This window comes from Myxocyprinus asiaticus, chromosome 33, assembly GCF_019703515.2.
Source record: "Myxocyprinus asiaticus isolate MX2 ecotype Aquarium Trade chromosome 33, UBuf_Myxa_2, whole genome shotgun sequence".
NCBI lineage: Eukaryota > Metazoa > Chordata > Actinopteri > Cypriniformes > Catostomidae > Myxocyprinus > Myxocyprinus asiaticus.
Window position 1 is genome coordinate 26,825,651 of NC_059376.1, and position 21,910 is coordinate 26,847,560.

At 37.4% G+C, this 21,910-nt stretch overlaps 1 protein-coding gene and 1 long non-coding RNA gene across 2 annotated transcripts; one reads left to right on the top strand and one right to left on the bottom strand.

Moving 5' to 3' along the window:
* Positions 1-176: 176 nt before the first annotated feature.
* On the bottom strand, positions 177-21,756 carry LOC127424103 (monocarboxylate transporter 5-like). Its single transcript, XM_051668945.1, has 11 exons — positions 21,610-21,756; positions 21,313-21,444; positions 20,086-20,213; positions 16,326-16,458; positions 15,974-16,106; positions 15,720-15,863; positions 14,744-14,905; positions 12,901-13,467; positions 5,072-5,283; positions 2,048-2,141; positions 177-552 (listed from the first exon to the last, which is right to left on the bottom strand). The coding sequence occupies exons 3-11, from the start codon at positions 20,106-20,108 to the stop codon at positions 347-349; spliced, it is 1,674 nt and encodes a 557-aa protein (XP_051524905.1). The 5' UTR covers positions 20,109-20,213; positions 21,313-21,444; positions 21,610-21,756; the 3' UTR covers positions 177-346.
* On the top strand, positions 2,078-6,566 carry LOC127424105 (uncharacterized). The gene is made up of 3 exons (XR_007894413.1): positions 2,078-2,178; positions 5,056-5,197; positions 6,387-6,566. It is a non-coding gene; the product is annotated as an uncharacterized LOC127424105 (long non-coding RNA).
* Positions 21,757-21,910: the final 154 nt, after the last annotated feature.

The window sequence follows — 21,910 nt, forward strand, 5'->3', positions numbered from 1 at the left end:
GCCTTACTTTTTTCTTGTGCTGGTCTAATAGTCTTTAAAGATGAGAAAAAGAAAAGAGTGGCAGTGAGGGATGCTTACCATGTTGTAGCAATTTGATTTATATAAAAAAAATTAACAAAATCCATTCTTACTGAATTGCACTGTACTGCACTGTCCTTAAGCATCAATATTTTGTTGGTAATGATAAAGAAATCTCAACTAAACATTCTGAGCATTCAACTGAACATTCATTTGCTTGCCATGCTGTGTCTGGCCAAAAGTTCAGCTCAGGTCCTTTAGTGTTCAGTCCTTGGAGGGTGAACCACATGACGTTGGAAATTGAGATGGCTTAGAGTTCATTCCTTTCTTATATGACAAAATTTCTCTGAGGTGCCGGGCAGAAACAGCAATTACTCCAAATCAACTCTTCATTTAGAGTCTCCTGTCGTTTCTTTCTGGCTTGCCAGCGTCTCACCAGTGGCTCCAGGAAAAGAGAAACTGATGATAACAGGTAACATACACCTGCCAGGTAGAAGGAGCAGTCATAGGTCTGAGTGTAGTCATACAGGAAGCCTTAGGGACAAAATGCAAGCGTCAGACATACAGTATATAACAGTCTTGACAGATGGAATGTTTTTGTAAAGGTGAAGTGTGTAATTTCTGCACCACAAGCATCAACAAATGGAATTGCAAAAATAATGTTTTCTGCTTGTGTACACATCACTTATCTAGCAACATTGTCCAAGTAGGTTAAGATGGATGCTTTCTTGCACAATATGTGAGATCAGTAGGAAACCTAACATTTATTACGATGGATAGATGGAGAAAACTTTTTCGAGTTTTGACCCATAACCTCCCCACACCTGTTTTCTTACTGGATACGCTTTAGAAGAAACAAATCAAAACTATGGTGAATTAAAGCAAGTTTCTAGTGTCTATGCACTGGGTCATAGGGTAGACGGATCAGTTTTGCTTCCCTGGCTTCTCATTATTTATGGGGGGCAGGGGAAAAGTGGAGGGGGGCCCTGACGAGATGGTTCACATAAGCATAACTGTGTTACAGAGTTCAAGGCAAGGTCTATATTCGCCTTCCTAAAGAGGCCCCTCTGCAAGGAGGCTAGCATTTCCAAGAATTTTACCTGTCTTAAGAGCTGTTCACATGTTTTTCCACATAAGGAAATCCTGTAATGTTGTGGTATTTGCAACTGTATATTGTTAATAAATAGCAGCTAATAAGATAAATAAACTTCTGTTCCATCACCCCGAAAGGGTTCAAGCCTGTGGACTACTAAACAAACTGAATGTTTTTTTTTTTTTTTATTCTTTCTATTTTTTAAGCATTACATTATGATGAAAATAACAGCATTTATTAAATGCCTTAAACTTCCTTACAGGCATAGTTCACCCAAAAATGAAAATTCTCCCAAAATTTCCTCACCCTCATGTTGTTCCAAACCCATTTGACTTTTTTTCTTCTGTAAAACACAAAAAGAGATGTTATTCACTACGTAAGTCTCAGTCTCAGTCACTGTTCACTTTCATTGCATATTTATTTCCAGAGAATGAATGTTAATGGTGACTTGAGGCTGTCATTCTTCCTAACATCTCCTTTTGTGTTCCACAGAAGAATGTTATACAGGTTTGGAATGATATGAGAGAGAGTAAATGATAACAGAATTTTCATTTTTGGATGAACTATTCCTTTAATTTCTTGTTGGGAGGAATATGCTGTACTCCAAACAAATTATAAAACCCCAAGAAAAAGTGCTCAGTGCTGCTTCAAAATGCTTTGAATCTAACCAGGTAGCTAATCCTATTTTTGGATCAGTTAATGTGTCTCCCATGTGTGCTCCACTCAAAAAGGAATATGAAACTATACACCGTTAACGTCCTCTCAACACGCACATGCACACACACACAAACACATTAACAAGATTGGCCAAGTCTTTCAAGCACTTTTAATTATCCCCCCTTTTTTTTTCTTTTTTTTTTTTGAGACATGAAGGCAAGGTTCACCTATTGCAGTTTATCACTTTACGATCATGGCCCTCCTCCAAACGCCACATACCTGCCAGAGGAGGACCTGTTAGACAGCCAAGCCCCACAAAGAACATGGAGAACCCCATCGAGTTGTTCAGCTTTTCAGAACCCACCAAGTCCACCTGGAAAACATAAATATGGAAATTTATGACACACAAGGTAAACAATAATTAAGAGATTATATGAAGACTTCTCTGCCTAGGCTCGAAGAAATGGAGTTTTGGTTAGTAATATTTCAATACTGAACAAGGACATTGATGATACTGAACATTACAGAAAATGTTATTTTTACATAGCCATAAATCAGGTCTTTTAAGATTTTTTATTAAATTTTTTTAAATATATATATATATATATATATATATATATATATATATATATATATATATACTATATTGGTTGATATTTTTTAAGAAATAATAAATCTATATATCTTTGGGAAAATTACAGATGTTCAGTGAATCTTTATGGAAAAAGAAACTTTCCAAAAATATTTGCCCCAATTCTGATTTCTTCTGTTTTTGTGTATATCTCATACTAAATTGTTTCAAAAATTCAAACAAAATCTAACATAAAACAGAGGCAATCTGAGTAAACACAAAATACAGTTTTTAAATGATAGTGTTATTTATTGAAGCAAAAAAAGTTATCCAATACCAACTGGGCCTGTGTGAAAAAGTATTTGTTCCCTTACTTACTAAATCCCCAAATCTATGAAACTGCATTCATAATGGGGTTCAGCTGGACTAGACACACCCAGGCCTGATTACTGCAAGCCCTGTTCAATCAAATCAACACCTAAATAGAACTTTTTCAGCAGCATGAAGTTGTCTAAAAGCTCTTACCAAGTAGCACACTATGCCAAGGTTGAAAGAAATTACAGAAATGATGAGGAAAAAGGTGATTGAAATACATCAGTCTGGGAAGGGTTTCAAAGCTTTTTCAAAGGCTCTGGGATTCCAAAGAACCACAGTGAGAGCCATTATCTCCAAATGGAGAAAACTTGGCACAGTAGTGAACCTTCCCAGAAGTGGCCGACTGGAAGATGGCATCCATGGAAGAGTGGCGAGGCGAAAACCACTGCTAACCCAGAAGAACTTAAAGGCTCGTCTGAATTTTGCCAAAACACACCTTGATGATCCTCAAAGCTTCTGGGAGAATGTTCTGTGGACTGATGAGTCAAAAGTGGAACTGTTTGGAAGACAGAAGTCCCATTACATCTGGTGTAAATCAAACACAGAATTCCACAAAAAGAACATCATACCTACAGTCAAGCATGGTGGTGGTAGTGTGATGGTGTGAGGATGCTTTGCTGCTTCAGGGCCAGGGTGACTTGCAATAATTGAGGGAAACATGAATTCTGTTCTCTACTAGAAACTCCTAAAGGAGAACGTCTGGTCATCAGTCCGTGAGTTGAAGCTCAAACGCAACTGGATTTTACAGCAAGACAATGATACACAGCATAGGAGTAAGTCCATCTCTGAATGGCTCAAAAGAAGCAAAATTCAAGTTTTGGAGTGGCCTAGTCAAAGTCCTGACTTGAACCCAATTGAGATGCTGTGGCAGGACCTTAAACGGGCAGTTCATGCTCGAAAATCCTCCAGTGTGGCTGAACTAAAGCAGTTCTGCAAAGAAGAGTGGGCTAAAATTCCACCACAGCATTGTGAAAGACTGATCTCCAGTTATTGGAAGCGTCTGGTTGCAGATGTTGCTGCTAAAGGTGGCACAACCTTGATATAGGTATTGTATAACTTTTTTGCTTCAATAAAAAAGATATATATTTGAAAACTGTATTTTGTTTACTCAGGTTGCCTTTGTTTTATGTTATATCTCGTTTGAAGATCTACAAATTGGTTTGAAAAATACACAAATATAGAAGAAACCAGAATAGGCAATACAGCACTGTATAGAAAAAGTATTTTTTAACTCCCACTTTACAAATTCTTTTGGTGCTTTCAGGTTTACTCACATTGCTGAATAAGAAAAGAGCAACTGTTAGTAAGGAAAAGAACGTACAGTAGCTGATATGCATATAAAGGCTACACAAGACTTAAGGTATTTTCTAAAGAATTCATAAAGAACCAATATTTGATCAGTTTGTAAAGTTGAAGTAACGTTTGCCACAGCATTTCAACACATAATGACTACTTCATATAAATCTAAATATTACAAGCAATGTTAATTTAACGCTGAAGTGTGTAATTTCAGCGCCACTAGTGCCACCGGACAGAATTGCAAAAATAAAAGTTTTTCAAACAGCCTTCCAAATACACCCCATTCTGCTGTTGATCCAACAAACATATAGTCCTGCCCCCAACTCACATCATTGGTTGAGTCAGTGTTGTTGTGTTAGGCTGGACAGGTCGCTTAAAACAAACAGAGCAATTTTATAGTGCCACAGAGACTGTGTTTAAAGTTTTCGAGAAACCCAACCAAGGAATGGCTTAATTATAGTGATATTTGCATATTGCAAGCCAGGTCAGGAGAAAGTATTTTAACACAGAAAAACTTACACGCAACTTTTTTTTTTTTTCAGGTTACCAACAGAATCTCAGTCTTTTTCCCCCAAGGGGTTTTATGTACTAACTTTGAACATCTGGTTCACTGAGGATGATTCCATAGGTTGTAAAAAAATATTTGAAAGGTAAAACCTTAGATTCCTTCCAGAGGAACAAGTGCCAACGCATATAGCAGTGATGCCAGTCAATCTATCCCTCTCTCCTTACACTATCTATGAAGTAGAGTAACAGTAAAGAACAGGCATGTCAACATACTAGAAAGACCTTTGACCACATGTAATGACTAAAGGGTGAAGGAAGCAACACACGCTGACTTTTTGACAAGGTGTGTATTTTTACTGAGTACTGACATCACAACTCTCCAAACTAACCATATTAAGGTGATAAACAGCTAGACATAATGATAAGGTCTGAAACTGATCTATTAACTTATTAATACAGCTGCTGGAAACATTGCCTGAAAAAATCACCGAAACTACTGAACATGGAGAACTGTTTTAATATCTTTTTCATTTAGGTCTACCAGTACTCACCAGTACAGGAAGTAGAAGGGCCATGTACCCCCCACAGAAGATGGCAAAGAAGACCGCGTAGAACATGAGCAAGATGTAGGAGGTGGCCAGAGGGGACAGAAGATTAACCACACCACACAGGATGAGGTAGGCCTTATGGTAGTGATATTTGTGAACAAGATTCCTGTCAGCCACCCAGCCAGATGCAAGCTGGGCCACTGTCTCTGTTATACCTGTGAGAAAAAAAGTGTTTAACTCATTGTTTGAACTGATGAGCACTAATTGACTCACATACTGAAAAATGACTCCTCTTTTTTTTGTGACAACTACAAAGACACTAAATTTGAGTAACTCTCAAGACATGCTATCTGGTCCCATGAAAACCAGGAAGTAATTATATTCACATAATCAATGATAAGCACAATTCTGAGGTTGCATTTTCCCTCTACGATTACATTTTTATTTCACTGACGGTTAAATTTAGGGTTGGGGTTTGGGTTAGGGTGTATGATTAATAAAATGTGCATTACTGTTGACTGTATTACATAATTTACAACTAAAAATACAACCTGTTTTTGGTGCTACTCTGTGGACTTTTCACCCAGAAACTGGAGCTCACACTGGCCCATACATTCAACAACAGTTCCAGCTTCAGTCACTGGGAGCATGTGGTTCGAATTTTGGTAAACATTGCAATTTCAGCTAAAGAGCTTACGGCTGAAGAACAGCACTGGAACTTACTGTCACCAAATTCATAGTGAGACCAGTCTGGGCTGTCAAACTCTGTAAAAGACCAAAAACTCCATAAACGTATCATAAAAGTAGTCCATACAACTTGAGTGCTACAGCTTTGTGTGTCAAACAGACCATAATTGAAGTCCGTATTTATTGTAAATCTTCCACTATGCTGCAGCTCTAGTTTGGTTACACCATATGCAAATACTAGTGGTGTTTGGAGTCAATAATTTTAAACCTGTTGCAATGCGTCTAAAGCACCATATTTTAATTTAAACGTGAGTGTGAATGAGATTTGTGAGCTCTGGCTGAGAGGCAGATGTTTGCTTTGATCCTCACTCAAAGCTACTGTATGGCTTCAAAAGATTTTGAATATAATGGACAAGTTGCATGGTGCCTTTTTGGTGTTTTGGTCACCATGAACTGTTGTTGAATGGAAAAAAGGGGCATGCACATTCTTCAAAATTTCTCCCTTCGTTTTTCACAGAATATTTTCTTTTTCTTTTTGGGGGTGGACTATTCTTTGAAGCAACCATACATCTTAAAAATCTGCATTATTAGCATACTGACAGTGCTTTTCTCACAATTTACATTATTGCAGTTGACGTCTCTGTTGGAATCTTTCAATCCAAAGAGTGGCAGGAGAACAATAGAGGTAAGAACACATTTTGTGGTGTGTTGTTCAAAGCTTTCTCAGAGCTGGTTTGTATTTGCTGTTGTCTATGCTGCAGTCAGAATGTCTGTCAGTTCAGTGTCCATGTGTGGCAGAGCTTTATTGAACAGTCCAGGAAAAGACCTAAGGCAACACTGTTCCACAGATTAATACATAAACAACAGATCCAAAGTGTGACATTCACTGCTGACATGCAATCTTTCAATCTATAGAGCCTGTCACAGATTACTGGAGAAATAACTAATGAGTATACTGGTTTAAAAATGTACAGACCCTATCCATTAGATGTTTTTAATAATATTTTTTTAAGAAATATAAGAAAATTTGCATTCATTTATTCAGTGACCTAGAAATGGTGTACCATCTTAAATATCTCTTCATTTTACTCCATAACTCTTCTTTGTATTAATATTTAAATCCTAAAACATTCTATTTATTTCCAAGTTTAAATGAAATTAATCTCAGGTTTTCAATATGGTCTCTGAGTTTTGAACCTTAATGTATACAGTATGTTTGCACAAAACCCACACACACCCTGAGGTGTGGCATGATCTACCATACTGACAAGTTGAGAAACTCAACTCCAACACTCTTGTGATGGCTTGAGCTGATGCTGCAATTCATACACATGTGGGGTCATTTATTTCTGGCTAGACATAAAACAAAGCAGCTGCTCCATGTTTGCGTGTCCTCGGTGAGTCATTAAAGGTGACGTCCTGATGTGCCTCGCTTGGACCCAATGACATTTTGTGATTTGTTTGTGTATTTAAATTCCAGCAGGGCCTTTCAGTTTAACAGCTGTTTCTGTCATGCTTTGCACAATAAACTGTCTTTAAATGATGGTGCCTTGTTCCCAAATCTCTGTAGTGTATAACTGACTTTCACTGGGGTATTCAGGCATGTGACAGGTATCTGTGCCTTTGTGGACTTCACTCAGTGGTTACAAAAGTACTGGACGAATGCAATGTTCCCACTACTTCAGAGAGGGACAGTGAGTCCACACTGAGGAACAGAGAGCCCAGATGAATGTCTGATCGCTAACAGCTCATTAAATCACAAAAAGTGTTTGGCTCAGCTCCACACTTGATTTGTCCGCATTGCTGCCTCAGTAGTGCACCGCACAATGTCAGCCACTTCAGAACTGGGCATGGGACTAGGAAGCTTCACTGCAGCTACTTGAGTTGTTGTTTAGCGACTTCCTTCGGCTCACCGACAGTGAGTGACCTGCCTCAAGAAGCAGCTTTCAGTGGCGGTTCGGTTAACTTCTCACCCTGTCTGAAGTGAAAACAACTTTCCGAGTGCAGGTGGGGAAAGGGAAATGTTTGGAAAATTGGGAATATTGGAAGCACTTCTCTGCTAAGAGTTCTTGAATCAGCATTGTATCTGGCAAACATTAACAGAACAATGACAGAAAAATGAGTATGGGTAAATGATGCATAACATTTTAGTTTTTTTGGTTTTAGGTTAAAATATATTTGCATGTGAAGGGAAGTGTTTATTTTAGGGACTGTGGCTGATTACCATTTCTTTTCATTCAGTTTTCCACCATTTTTTAAAAGTATAAAACGTTCCATGTAACCTCTCCTCAGGTCGTTAGTGACCCGGAACCTCATTCCACCCCCTGTACCTCATCCATTTTTTGAGGTTGTCCCACACCTCTTTAGTATCTCAACCTTTCTCTTATGAATAGTGTAAAAAACAAAAAAATAATAATAATTTTATATATATGTTCCAAAAGTGTATAGGGTCAATTGGGACCCTAGGAATGTAATAGTGTCACTATTTCATATTTATATAGGTTTGCCATCACAGGATATCTATTTCTTTATCAATCACAAGACAAATGAGTTCTACGTTTATTCATGTAAATGACTATTATATCATGTCGATTTACTGTGCAACAGAAGTGAATTATCAGTATCCAATATGTGTGTACTCATACAAGTTTTTTGTTACTAAAGATGGTGCTGTTGTTTCAGTGACTTGACATTTCTATTTGATGAAGAAAGAACATGGAAGTAAACTATAGCAAATGTAACACATGAACAGTAAGATTTGGCTATTGTCATTTGAGTGTACCAAGTTGTGCACCTATTTAGACACAAAACGTGCATGCACATCTGTGTAGCTTACAGCTGATGTCAGAGGTTTACATACACCTTAGCCAAATACATTTAAACATATGTTTTTCACAATTCGTGATATTTAATCATAGAAAACATTCCCTTTCTTAGGTCAGTTAGGATCACTATTTTAAGAATGTGAAATGTCAGAATAATAGTAGAGAGAATTATACATTTCAGCATTCATTCCCAGTGGGTCAGAAGTTCACATACACTTTGTAAGTATTTGGTTGCATTGCCTTTAAATTGTTTAACTTGGGCCAAACATTTTGAGTAGCCTTCCACAAGCTTCTCACAATAAGTTGCTGGAATATTGGCCCATTCCTCCAGACAGAACTGGTGTAACTGAGTCCGGTTTGTAGGCCTCCTTGCTCACACACACCTTTCAGTTCTGGCCACACATTTTCTATCGGACTGAGGTCAGGGCTTTGTGATGGACACTCCAATACCTTGACTTTGTTGTCCTTAAGCCATTTGCCACAACTTTGGAGGTATGCTTGGGGTCATTGTCCATTTGGAAGACCCATTTGAGACCGAGCTTTAACTTCATGGCTGATGTCTTGATGTTGCTTCAATATATCCACATAATTTTCCTTCCTCATGATGCCATCTATTTTGTGAAGTGCACCAGTCCCTCCTGCAGCAAAGCATCCCCACAACATGATGCTGCCACCCCCATGCTTCACGGTTGGGATGGTGTTCTTCGGCTTGCAAGCCTCAACCTTTTTCATCCAAACATACTGATGGTCATTTTGGCCAAACAGTTCAATTTTTGTTTTATTAGACCAGAGAACGTTTCTCCAAAAAGTAAGATCTTTGTCTCCATGTGCACTTGCAAACTGTAGTCTGGCTTTTTTATGGCAGTTTTGAACCAGTGGCTTTTCCTTGCTGAGTAGCCTTTCAGTTCATGTCGATATAGGACTCGTTTTACTGTGGATATAGATACTTGTCTACCTGTTTGCTCTAGCATCTTCACAAGGTCCTTTTGCTGTTGTTCTGGGCTTGATTTGCACTTTTCACACCAAACCACGTTCATCTCTAGGAGACAGAATGGTATGACAGAGCGGTATGATGACTGCGTGGTCCCATGGTGTTTATACATGCGTACAATTGTTTGTAAAGATGAACGTGGTACCTTCAGGCATTTGGAAATTGCTCCCAAGGATGAACCAGACTTGTGGAGAGCCAACATTTTTTTTTTCTGAGGTCTTGGCTGACTTCTTTTGGCTTGACATAATGGGAAAATCAAGAGGCACTGAGTTTGAAGGTAGGCCTTAAAATACATCCACAGGTACACCTCCAATTCAGTACACCACCTATCAGAAGCTAATTGTCGAAAGGCTTAACATCATTTTCTGGAATTTTCCAAGCTGATTAAAGGCACAGTTAACTTAGTGTATGTACCCACTGTAATTGTTATAGTCAATTAAAAGTGAAACGATCTGTCTGTAAACAGTGGAAATCATGCACAAAGTAGATGTCCTAAACGACTTGCCAAAACTATAGTTTGCTAATATTAAATCTGTGGAGTGGTTAAATTAGTTTTAATGACTTCAACCTAAGTGTATGTAAACTTCTGACTTCAGCTGTATGTGTTACGTGTCTCAGTATGTGACTGACAGCCAGTTGCGTGTTGTGAAATTTCAGTGTGAAAGTCATGAATCCTGTTCCAGATTTGTCCAGATTTTTTGCATCATCTCTTTGATACAGTATATGGAAAATAAAAATATATCGGAATATATCCTATTCTATTATGCTTTGCAAATTTTACACTATCTGGGCATAGATCCATTTGTGATAGATATACTGTACCTGACCAGATTATGGCATAATGTTTTGTGAAATACCCATGCATTTAAGGGTTAATATAAAAGCTGCATGCATAATAATTATAAAAGAATTAGAAAAATGCTGTTTATTGGAATATAGTCACACTGCAGGACATCAACTTTCCAAAACTATTTGTGTCAAATATGATTGAAAATGGAAATATACAAAAATACCTCCTAATACACAGTTGTGCTCAAAAGTTTGCATACCCTGGCAGAAATTGTGAAATTTTGGCATTGATTTTGAAAATATGACTGATCATGCAAACTGTCTTTTTATTTAAGGATAGTGATCATATGAAGCCATTTATTATCACATAGTTGCTTGGCTCTTTTTTAAATCATAATGATAACAGAAATCACCCAAATGGCCCTGATCAAAAGTTTACATACCCTTGAATGTTTGGCCTTGTTACAGACACACAAGGTGACACACACAGGTTTAAATGGCAATTAAAGGTTAATTTCCCACACCTGTGGCTTTTTAAATTGCAATTAGTGTCTGTGTATAAAGTCAATGAGTTTGTTAGCTCTCACATGGATGCACTGAGCAGGCTAGATACTAGCCATGGGGAGCAGAAAAGAACTGTCAAAAGACCTGTGTGACAAGGTAATGGAACTTTATAATGATGGAAAAGGATATAAAAAGATTTCCATAGCCTTGAAAATGCCAGTCAGTACTGTTCAATCACTTATTAAAAAGTGGAAAATTCAGGGATCTCTTGATGCCAAGGTCAGGTAGACCAAGAAAGATTTCAGCCACAACTGCCAGAGAATTGTTCGGGATACAAAGAAAAACCCACAGGTAACCTTAGGAGAAATACAGGCTGCTCTGGAAAAAGACGGTGTGGTTTTTCAAGGAGCACAATACGACGATACTTGAACAAAAATGAGCTGCATGGTCGAGTTGCCAGAAAGAAGCCTTTACTGCGCCAATGCCACAAAAAAGCCCGGTTACAATATGCCCGACAACACCTTGACACGTCTCACAGCTTCTGGCACACTGTAATTTGGAGTGACGAGACCAAAATAGAGCTTTATGGTCACAACCATAAGCGCTATGTTTGGAGAGGGGTCAACAAGGCCTGTAGTGAAAAGAATACCATCCCCACTGTGAAGCATGGTGGTGGCTCACTGATGTTTTGGGGGTGTATGAGCTCTAAAGGCAGGGGGAATCTTGTGAAAATTGATGGCAAGATGAATGCAGCATGTTATCAGAAAATACTGGCAGATAATTTGCATTCTTCTGCACGAAAGTTGCGCATGGGACACTCTTGGACTTTCCAGTACGATAATGACCCTAAGCCCAAGGTCAAGTTGACCCTCCAGTGGTTACAGCAGAAAAAGGTGATGGTTCTGGAATGGCCATCACAGTCTCCTGATCTTAATATCATCGAGCCACTCTGGGGAGATCTCAAACTTGCGGTTCATGCAAGACGACCAAAGACTTTGCATGACCTGGAGGCATTTTGCCAAGAATGGGCAGCTATACCACCTGCAAGTATTTCGGGCCTCATAGACGTAGAAGAAGAAATGTGTTTTGCCTGCTCACTCATGTTTTCTTTAAAAATGGTACATATATTACCAATTCTCCAAGGGTGTGCAAACTTTTGAGCACAACTGTAGCACATTTGGGTAAATTTATTAACACTCTGGGTGTATTTTTTATTTTATTTTTTTTATTCACTGTGGCATTATCGACAGGATACTTACAAATGCACTGGTTTTAGCAACTGGGCCAAAGTTCAGTTTTTATGTAAGAGCAATCATTACATAACACTGCAGATTTTAAACTGCTCACAAATAATTAATGTGAAGTTGGCTGTATTTTTGCATCAGTCCTTAAAACCCCATATTAAAGCATGTCTGGCTGCAGAGCACAATGACCATAGTGCATCTTTCCAACCTGGTCTCACAGAATGAACGTTGCTCCTATATACATTTTTGCAAACTGACTTTTAAGTGCCACTTTTACATTTCGATGCAATTTCCTGGTGAAATGAACATTAGAGGCGCTACAACAGCTATGTGGTTTAATCATTGTCACACTAATCACAAGTACATTTGCTGATTTTGATTTTATAAAAACTTGTTTTTTACTCTTACTCCCACAATAACATGCTTTACACTAGGGCTGTCATTGCATGTTTTTTTGTTTTGTTTTTTTTGTCTACAGTTTTGCAAAGATCAGCACTGCTTGGATCCTATTGATTTCTTCTTCTGTTACACATTATTAGTGTACAGTTGAATGGTTTCAGCCAGAGAAAAGCAATAACAAACCTGCTGACTAGAGGACATTTTTTTGCAATGGGTAACTTTTTGAATTAGAATTATCATGCAACCTATGTTACCAGTCTATTATCTCTAGTTTCCCTGCCAATGCAAAAATACTTGTAAAAAGCACATTTACTTAAAATAGATGACAGTGGAAAAACAAGACTATAGGGTTACAGAGGTTGATCAAAGGTAATATGAGGAATCAGGACTCACCAGCCACAGAGATAATGAAGGAAGCATCCATGGGGTCGATACCCAGGTTCCGGGCCCTTGCAGACAAATGGAAGTAAGGGATAAAATAGGCCAACTGACTAAATATCACTGACCAGGTATAGATACAAAAGAAAGGGTTCTTCAAAAGTGAGAAGTCCAACACTTTTTTGGGTTTTGCAGGGAGATTTTCTGTTCTGGTATCCACAGGAGAAACCCCATCAATCTCAGAGGAAGACTTAATCTGGCTGCTATCTGTTCCATTCACCCAATTTTGAATGGGTTTGTTTAGTTTCAAATGTGGGGGAGTGTTCTGCCCATGTGCTGGGTTCTCTATGATAAGGGTATCCCTTTGATTGGAGGGTGAGCTGTCCATTTTGGAGACGCCATTGGACACAGGTGTGTTGCCATTTAGGCTGTTCTTAAAAGGGTCTTTTTCAGATCCGTGAGAGCCTTTATCAAGGCTGGAGTTTGAGGTGGGAGAGTCTGCAGGTCTAACATTAATGGGCCGCAGAAGCATCCCAGAGGCCACCAGGTTCAGCATCAGACCACCCAAAATCAACAGAGCTCCTTGACACATAAGAGACGCCAGAACAGAATAGGCACGAGTCATCTCTCTGATGCTGTTACAAATAAAAAACTATATTTGTTTATACAGTACCAGTTGAAAAATTTGGACACTACTGCTCATTGTTTATTCCTATTTTACACATTAGAGAATTATAATAAAGTCATCAAAACTATTAAATAACAAATGAAAGTACGGAAATTATGTAGTGACCAAAATTTTTTAAATCAAAACTCTCTCACTAAGAACTTTGTTAGAAACACTACGGTCCTAATAAAGTGCCCAATGTGGTCTTCAGCTGTTGTAGCCCATCCGCCTCAAGATTCGACGTGTTGTGCTTTCTTAGATGCTATTCTGCTTACAACAATTGTACAGAGTGGTTATCTGAGTTACCGTAGCCTTTCTGTCAGTTCTAACCAGTCTAGCCATTCTCCGTTGACCTCTCTCATCGAAAAGGCATTTCCAGTGAGCGGCAGTTTTGCTGACGGATGTTTTTTGGCACCATTCTGATTTAACTCTAGAGACTGTTGTGCATGAAAATCCCAGGAGATCAGCACTTACAGAAATAATCAAACCAGCCCGTCTGACACCAACAATCATCCCACAGTCGAAATCACTGAGATCAAATTTTTTCCCCATTCTGATGGTTGATTTAAATATTAACTGAAGCTGCTGACCTGAAAATGCATGATTTTATGCATTGCACTGCTGCCACACGATTGGCTGATTAGATAATCGCATGAATAAGTAGGTGTACAGGTGTTCTTAATAGAACACCTAGTAGATAAGCATTTCCCTAGATTATAGCTCTGCACACTCTAGGCTTTCTCTCAACCAATGTCATGAGATATTCATGCTTTATAAACACTATTAAAGTAGTTTCCATACATGTTGGGCACTTGGCTGATTTTACATCCTTATCTAGTCAACTCATCTACAGTATTTAATTATTTGTATTTTTCTTTTTTGTGTGAAGAGTTTCATCAGTAGGCATTTTATACTAGTCTAGTATTAAAGTAACTTCAAGCATTTAAGCATAAGCTTTAAGATCAAAAGGTTTCTAAAATAATTAGAAATATACATTTAACTGTGTCCAAACTTTTGACTGGTAGTGTACGGCATGATAGATTAAGGCTGTGTCTAAAAAGCATAGATACACAATAATATTTTATTGTGGAAACATATTGAATAATGAATATTTAAAGCATTAATCAGTGAAAGATGCACACTGTGTATTGCATTACAAATTTTAAAATAATAAGGCTAAAGCCCAGTTACCCTGCCAAGAATACTGATCCAAAAGCAGCTGAGTGAAAGGAGCAAGGGCAAAGGTCAGACCCATGCCAGAACGTCCAATGGAATATGCAGTTGCCAGCCTCTTTCGGAAATAGGTCACTATTACAACAGATGTGGCCTGATAAAGAAGTGCAAACCCGAGACCTGGAAAGAACAAGTTTCATTAATGATAAAAAAAAATAATAATTACTTTTTCATGTCATATCAGTCAATGGTTGAAATGAAATTATATCTTGTTAACTTTCAGATATGTAATCAAATGTATAATATACAGCTCTGGAAAAATGTAAAAAAGACCACTGCAAAATTATCAGTTTCACTGGATTTACTATTTATAGGTATGTGTTTGAGTAAAATGATTTTTATTTTTTTCCCCCAAATTCCAAATAAAAATATTGTCATTTAGAGCATTTATTTGCAGAAAATGACAACTGTGTTTTCAGACCTCGAATAATGCAAAGAAAACAAGTTCATATTCATTTTTAAACGACACAATACTAATGTTTTAACTTAGGAAGAGTTCAGAAATCAATATTTGGTGGAATAACCCTGATTTCCAATCACAGCTTTCATGCATCTTGGCATGCTCTCTAACCAGTCTTTCAATATTGATTTCTGAATTCTTCCTAAGTTAAAACATTAGTATTGTGTTGTTTAAAAACTAATATGAACTTGTTTTCTTTGCATTATTCGAGGTCTGAAAACACTGCATCTTTTTTGTTATTTTGACCAATTGTCATTTTCTGCAAATAAATGCTCTAAATGACTATATTTTTTTTTTTTTGGAATTTGGGAGAAATGTTGTCAGTACTTTATAGAATAAAACAAAAATTGTAATTTTACTCAAACACATACCTATGAATAGTCAATCCAGAGAAAGTGATAATTTTGCAGTGGTCTCTTAATTTTTTCCAGAGCTATATATATATATATATATATATATATATAAAAAACTCACCTACAATCAGCCCCATGCTAAAGTAAAGATACAACACACTGTTGGCAAACATGCTGGTGAGAAAGCCGGTGCTGACGAGAACTGCCCCCAGTATAGAGGTAACCCTGTTGCCCAGCTTGGCACAGGCCACTGAAGCCAATGGACCTAATGGGTCACAAACCAGACTGAGTTCATGACCGCTTAATGTGAGAGAATCTGATATTGGATTGGGAGTTGACCCTATGGATCAAGGATGATTTCTATGGTGACTGTACCTCCAGAGAGCCTAAGGCTGGACATGATGGATCCAATCCAGCTGATGCTCTCGGACGAGCCTCCAAACTCATCCTGCAATGCCACAAAGAAGATCCCAAAGCTCTTCAGCGTGCCCATTACCAACACGTTCACCTGAAAAACACACTAACAGCAGTCCTGATCCAGTTCAGTTCAATTCAATCACGTTCACATTCAGTTCAAATGAATTTAATTAAAATAATTTCAAAACAATTAATGCTTATTATTTCTATTTAAAATAATTTTTGTTATGCTTTCTCTATGAAAAATTATTTTATATCATGGCAAAGAAGCTTTAAATCAGCATCCATAATAGCAGGACTGAGAACGTACCAGGAAACAATGCAGAACCACCATCCAACCCCAACCTCCATCTGGTGGGTCTACGTCCACAACCTCTTTCTTTTCCTTCATCATGGACTTGATTGTATGTTCATAGCAGAGGTTTTTGGCTGCCTTGCCCTCACTGAAACCATCAAAATATCCACTTAATAATAACAACTAATGAGCGATTAAAGCTTCAAAACATCAGTCTCACAAGTGTCATGAGGCTCTAAACAACTTTCTTCTCAACATGGGATGGCATGAGGGCGAGTAATTGATGAGAATTTTCTTTTTTTGGGTGAACTATTCCTTTAAGCATCTATTTCTACTTGATCTCACCCTTACAAATTACTTTTGTTGGTTTAAGCATACAAGTCCGGTTGATTTTATTTATTTATTTTTGCCTTTATTACAACCATTTAATTTAGAGGTTACCACATAAAGCACATTTTTAGGTTAATTGACAAACAAATTTTAGTCATACTTTTTACCATGACTCTGTGTTACAGTTACTATTTAATCTCATCTATTGGTACTCCTATATCTCTTGCACATATTGCATTTGGTGCAGAATTTTGGACCCAAAAAGTGCCAGCACTTTACAATGTGCTTTAATCTGGTGCTATCTTTGTAAATCTTTAAAATGTTTCTGTCTCAACAGGCAGTGAACCATGTTGTTATCAGTACAATGGGTTGTTCTATTTAAAAGTATTGAAAATTTGAGTCAAGCTGAGGATGCCGCTGGTTTACACTGGTTATAAGAAAGTGTTTACTATGGATCAGGCCTCGAGACCTCTTTCTTTACAGCTGATTACAGTATGTCTTGTCCAATGTTCAAAATAATAGCCAGACTAAAAGAGACTGAGCCAAAAAAATCCAATGCTAAAAAGACCATCTTACCTAGCATGCAATTCCCAATTCAAATGCTGGTCTAGACTGGTTTGGTGCTGGTCTATCTAATAGAACAACATAGCTGTGTTATTCACCAGTAAAACTTAGCTGAAAAAGCTGGTCGACCAGTATGTTTTTTTTTTTTTTTTCTGATAATGCTGGTTAACCAAGGAAGTCTTGCTGGTCAAAATGCATGGTTGGAACACAAGAACACCAGCATTCCATGTTGTGGACCAGCATTGAAAATAAAACATATGTTGGTGACCTGCTATGCTGTTTTTGTTCAAAAGGGAAAAGCTAACAGGTACATTTAAATAATCACCGGCATTAGGTTAACCAAACGGCAAGCCCCTGTGCAAAGGTGGTGGATCATCTGAAATATGGATACTGAGCAGTCAGAGTCAGTACTTCAAGTTTTTCCAGTTGAAAAAGGAACATGATGAAATGTGTGATTTGAAAGCACATAAACGTACACACAACAACAAATGTATATTTATATCAACATATGATTTATTCTTTTTTTTTTCATTAAAAGTTGGAAATTTCTGCGTCACTAATGTCACCAAAAGGAATTGCCAAAATAATGACAATTTTCAAAGTTTTCTGAACAATTCCACCATCTGCCATTTGTCGAACAAACTGACAGCCGCCCCTTAACTTATATCATTGGTTGAGCCAATATGTCGGGCTGGTTGGGATCAAACATGATAATGCCACGGTGTCTACACTTTTTGGGGAAATCAGCATACTGTATGAATGGCTTACTTTTGTCTGCATATGACATTTGGTTAAGAGAAATATTTTAGCATAATAAATAAATAAATAATATATATATATATATCATATATATATATATCAGCTTTAACAGATTCCATATTGTGTGTAGAACTCTAAATGCTTATTTTGTGTGGATCCACCGCCGACACACGAATGTATTTCCACACTTCTGTAGAATCAGGGGGCATTTCAGAAAATATGTGGTTTGTAAAGCAATTGTATGTAAAGCTCATGAGTTCAAATGCAAAGTAGTTGGCTGTTCCTTCAAGAGAAGACAGACATGTGGAGAGGCCAAAGCATGCAGAAACTGCTTAGAGGATTAGAGAGCAATGAATTGGGCCAGTGTGTTGTAAAGGAAAAAAATACTTCTATGTGCTTATCACAGAGTGCCCCGGAGTGTGTTTGTGCATGTGTCTGCATGTGTGTGTGTGTGTGTGTGTGTGTGTGTGTGTGTGTGTGTGTGCTGGCATTCATGTATGTGAGATCACATGTGTGAATGTTTCAACTTAAGGGTAAGGGCAGGAAGTTGTACTATGGCAGTCTATAGTACACCTATTTTTCACCACTGTTCTCTCTCTCTCTCTCTCTCTCTCTCTCTCTCTCTAAAGCCTCTTTAAAGCAAGTGCTAATTGCATTTTTGGTAATTGCCTTTTGGCAATAATGGAACAATTTCTGTCACAAATATTTACATCCTTTGGTACATGGATTGTAAAGGTATTATCTGGAAAATTGCAGGTAGAACAAAAAAAAATTTTTTTTTTATTGGCCCTGGAAAATACCTGGTGCTCCTGATGGCCAGTCCATCCCTGCCCTTATCTAACTGTCATACAGAACTTGTCTAGTTGCTTCATTTTAAAATGTTCTGCAAAATTAGCATATAGCTGACAAGAATATGATAGCTCATCTGTAGGAAAAATCTAAGTTAAACTAAACGTTTGGACAGCTTTAGACTTTACAGAATAATTATACTTGCATCTTTCCCAATGCTCAGTCTGACTTAATCTGACCAGAAAAAAATATAATGATAATAAATGTTATGATAACATGCAAAGGACAATTACTGCTTCTCTACATAGTCTTATGATGTTGAACACCTTGAAATGGAGACATCCCCAAATCTCGAACTTGTGAAGACAATACAGCACTCAACATTAGATTAAACAGCAACAGCAAAATATATTAAAAGTTACTGTACATAAAATGTATTTGTATAAAGAATGTAAATAAATAAGAAAATATAAAGAAATAAAGAAACAAAATAAAGTACAACAGAGATGTATGTTTGCTCTCTCAAAGCCACACACACACACACACACTGCTATCAAGAACTCAAATCAGAGTCATAAAACCTTCAAACTGAGAACAATACCCAGGATTTTTTTAAAAAAGAAGGAAAAAAGTACATTTAAATAATGTGAAAATAAGTAGGTCTGTCTCAAGAGCATCTATGCTAAAGATTTAATCAAGTCCTCTTATAAAATATATGCTCAAATATTTTCTAACTGACAAAAAGCAGCCATCTAATAAAAAGCTACAATGTGCAACCAGCTTAAGAAAATGTTCCAAATATTTACCATAAAAATGTATTTAGATATTAAAAGAGTCTTCAATTTTATATATTTTCTTTTTTCCTCTTGTTCGCAAGAGAAGCAAAATCCCACAAAAATGTAACAGATATACACCTGTTTCCTTTTGTATTCACAAAAAAAGAGCAGAAACTAAAAAAAATAAAAAATAAAAATCCTGAAAATGACACATTTTACGAGTGATTTTCATGTCACTAACATGGGAGAGTTGAGTGATAATGTAAAAAAAATAAAAAAATAAATCTTCACTATCAATTAACCTAAGTACTATTAGCACAATGTTGTCACATCAAAAAAGTAAATATCTAAGTCTACATCCATACTAATCCATTCCTATAGTCATCGTTTTCAAAAGTATGCAGAAATGGCTAGTGTTTTCAAAAGTCTCTATTTTCAGTGAAGGAAAATGCCATTCCAGTGGATGAGAAGTGTAAATGTATCAAAATCAATGCATTTTCAAATGAAAATGTATTAGTGTGGACTTGACCCAAGTAAGTCTGGCATTGCAGACTTACCTGTGTTGCTCTTTCGGTAGCATACTTGTTGCACAGGAAACTGAAGAACCTCTGAGCTGACAGCTTATTTACTCAACATCATCTTCTGCACTAGGTTGCTTAACCTGCAGATCTTGCTTTGGACACACCTGTCACACAAACATTTCAGAGTTATCTTACTTGACCAACATCTGCAACCTATGGCTGCTGCTAGAATTTCATGTTGCTTACTCACTATAATTCATTAACACAGTTCAGATTGACCGATGCATGAGATGCTTGTTATTCATTGCTAGAGATGTCTAGCTTGGGGCCAGCAACCTTAAGACCATAACTCATATTTTCTGGTCTGAACAGACATAGTGTTGCTCTTGCTTTAGACTTTTTTAAACAGTTGTTGTGTTGGCATATCTGTGTAGAACTTGACACCCCTGTTAAGATGGACCCCTTTTCCTGCTGATGAATTTGTGCAGGGGGTTGGCCTTTTACGGTAGTTAAAATATGACATTCACATGCAGAGAATTGAATAAATCAATAAATATCACTTATTCGATGTATCTGTAAAGACATGGGCTACATCATGTTGTTGTCACAGTCAGTGAAAGGAAAATCCTGTTGACCTTTCCATTGATCCACTGTAACGTTTTCTAATCAATTACGTTCACAGAATGTACATTTCCACGCAGGGCAGTTGCACTTGCAGCAAAAGCCTACTAATGCCAGTTCACTGGTGTCATTACATCAAACATTTCAGGATCTACAAAGGTTGTGAAAACAAAACTTATTACAATAAAGTAAAATCAAAAGTGCCCATCCTAAATGAATAATAATAAAAAGTGTTCTCATCATAAATTATGCAATTTAACCTGGTTTAGAAGGAAACATGGATTTTGGCACTTATGAAATACTTCATAAAATATGCATTGCCAGTATCTGTTTTAATGGTAAAACAATAATAGTTTTCGAAACTTTTTTATTTTTATTTTTTGTGTTTCTAAACGGGTTTTTTAGTCTTTTAAAAATTTACACTGGGACAGCACCGTTCAGAACGTCCCGCAGAGTTTGAAAATGTGTTGAAAATCATTCATCCCCATTCTCAACTCAGTCATCAGAATATACGACACCCGAAAAGCGTACAACGAGCCGTGCGATTGTGTAATTTAATGTCTAAAAACTTGGCTTAGTTGTTCGTAATCCCACACCACAACTCAAAAGACTGGAAAAGAGTCACAAGGGTGTTGCACTTACCTCAAACGCCTGCGTCTATAGAGTCGCGCGATGTCCGCTGCCGCATAGCGCTCTTCTCTGTCTCGCGCGAGTGATAGGTGAAGCCCAGAGGCATGCATGTGTGCGCGCACTACAGGAGTGCAGTACATAAACCTATCAACAACAGAACATGACCGTATGTCGTTAACATTAAAAATATGTCATCATAAATTAAAACTTAGAAAAGAGTAGTCTAAACTTTTAGGAATTCTTGGACAACTCAACCCAAAGTGTCATTTCAATAATAAAACAAAAGGTTTAATAAACTAACGTACTTACCATACTTTCCCAAACAATATCTGTCACTTTATTCGAGGGATCACTTAAGACTCGATATCGGTAGAGGTCTCCTCAGTCGCGCATATACTGTTGCGCTGTTGGCAACAGCTGGATTCCCCAGCGATAGCTCCTCATGTCAGAGCCGGCCCAAGGCATTAGCTAACTAAGCGGCTGCTTAGGGCACCCGTGGTCACCAGGGGGCCCCAAGAGCACATGAAATGACAGCTTTATTCTTATTTATTTATTTATTTTATTATTATTATTATTATTATTATTATTATTATTATTTTGTGATATATTA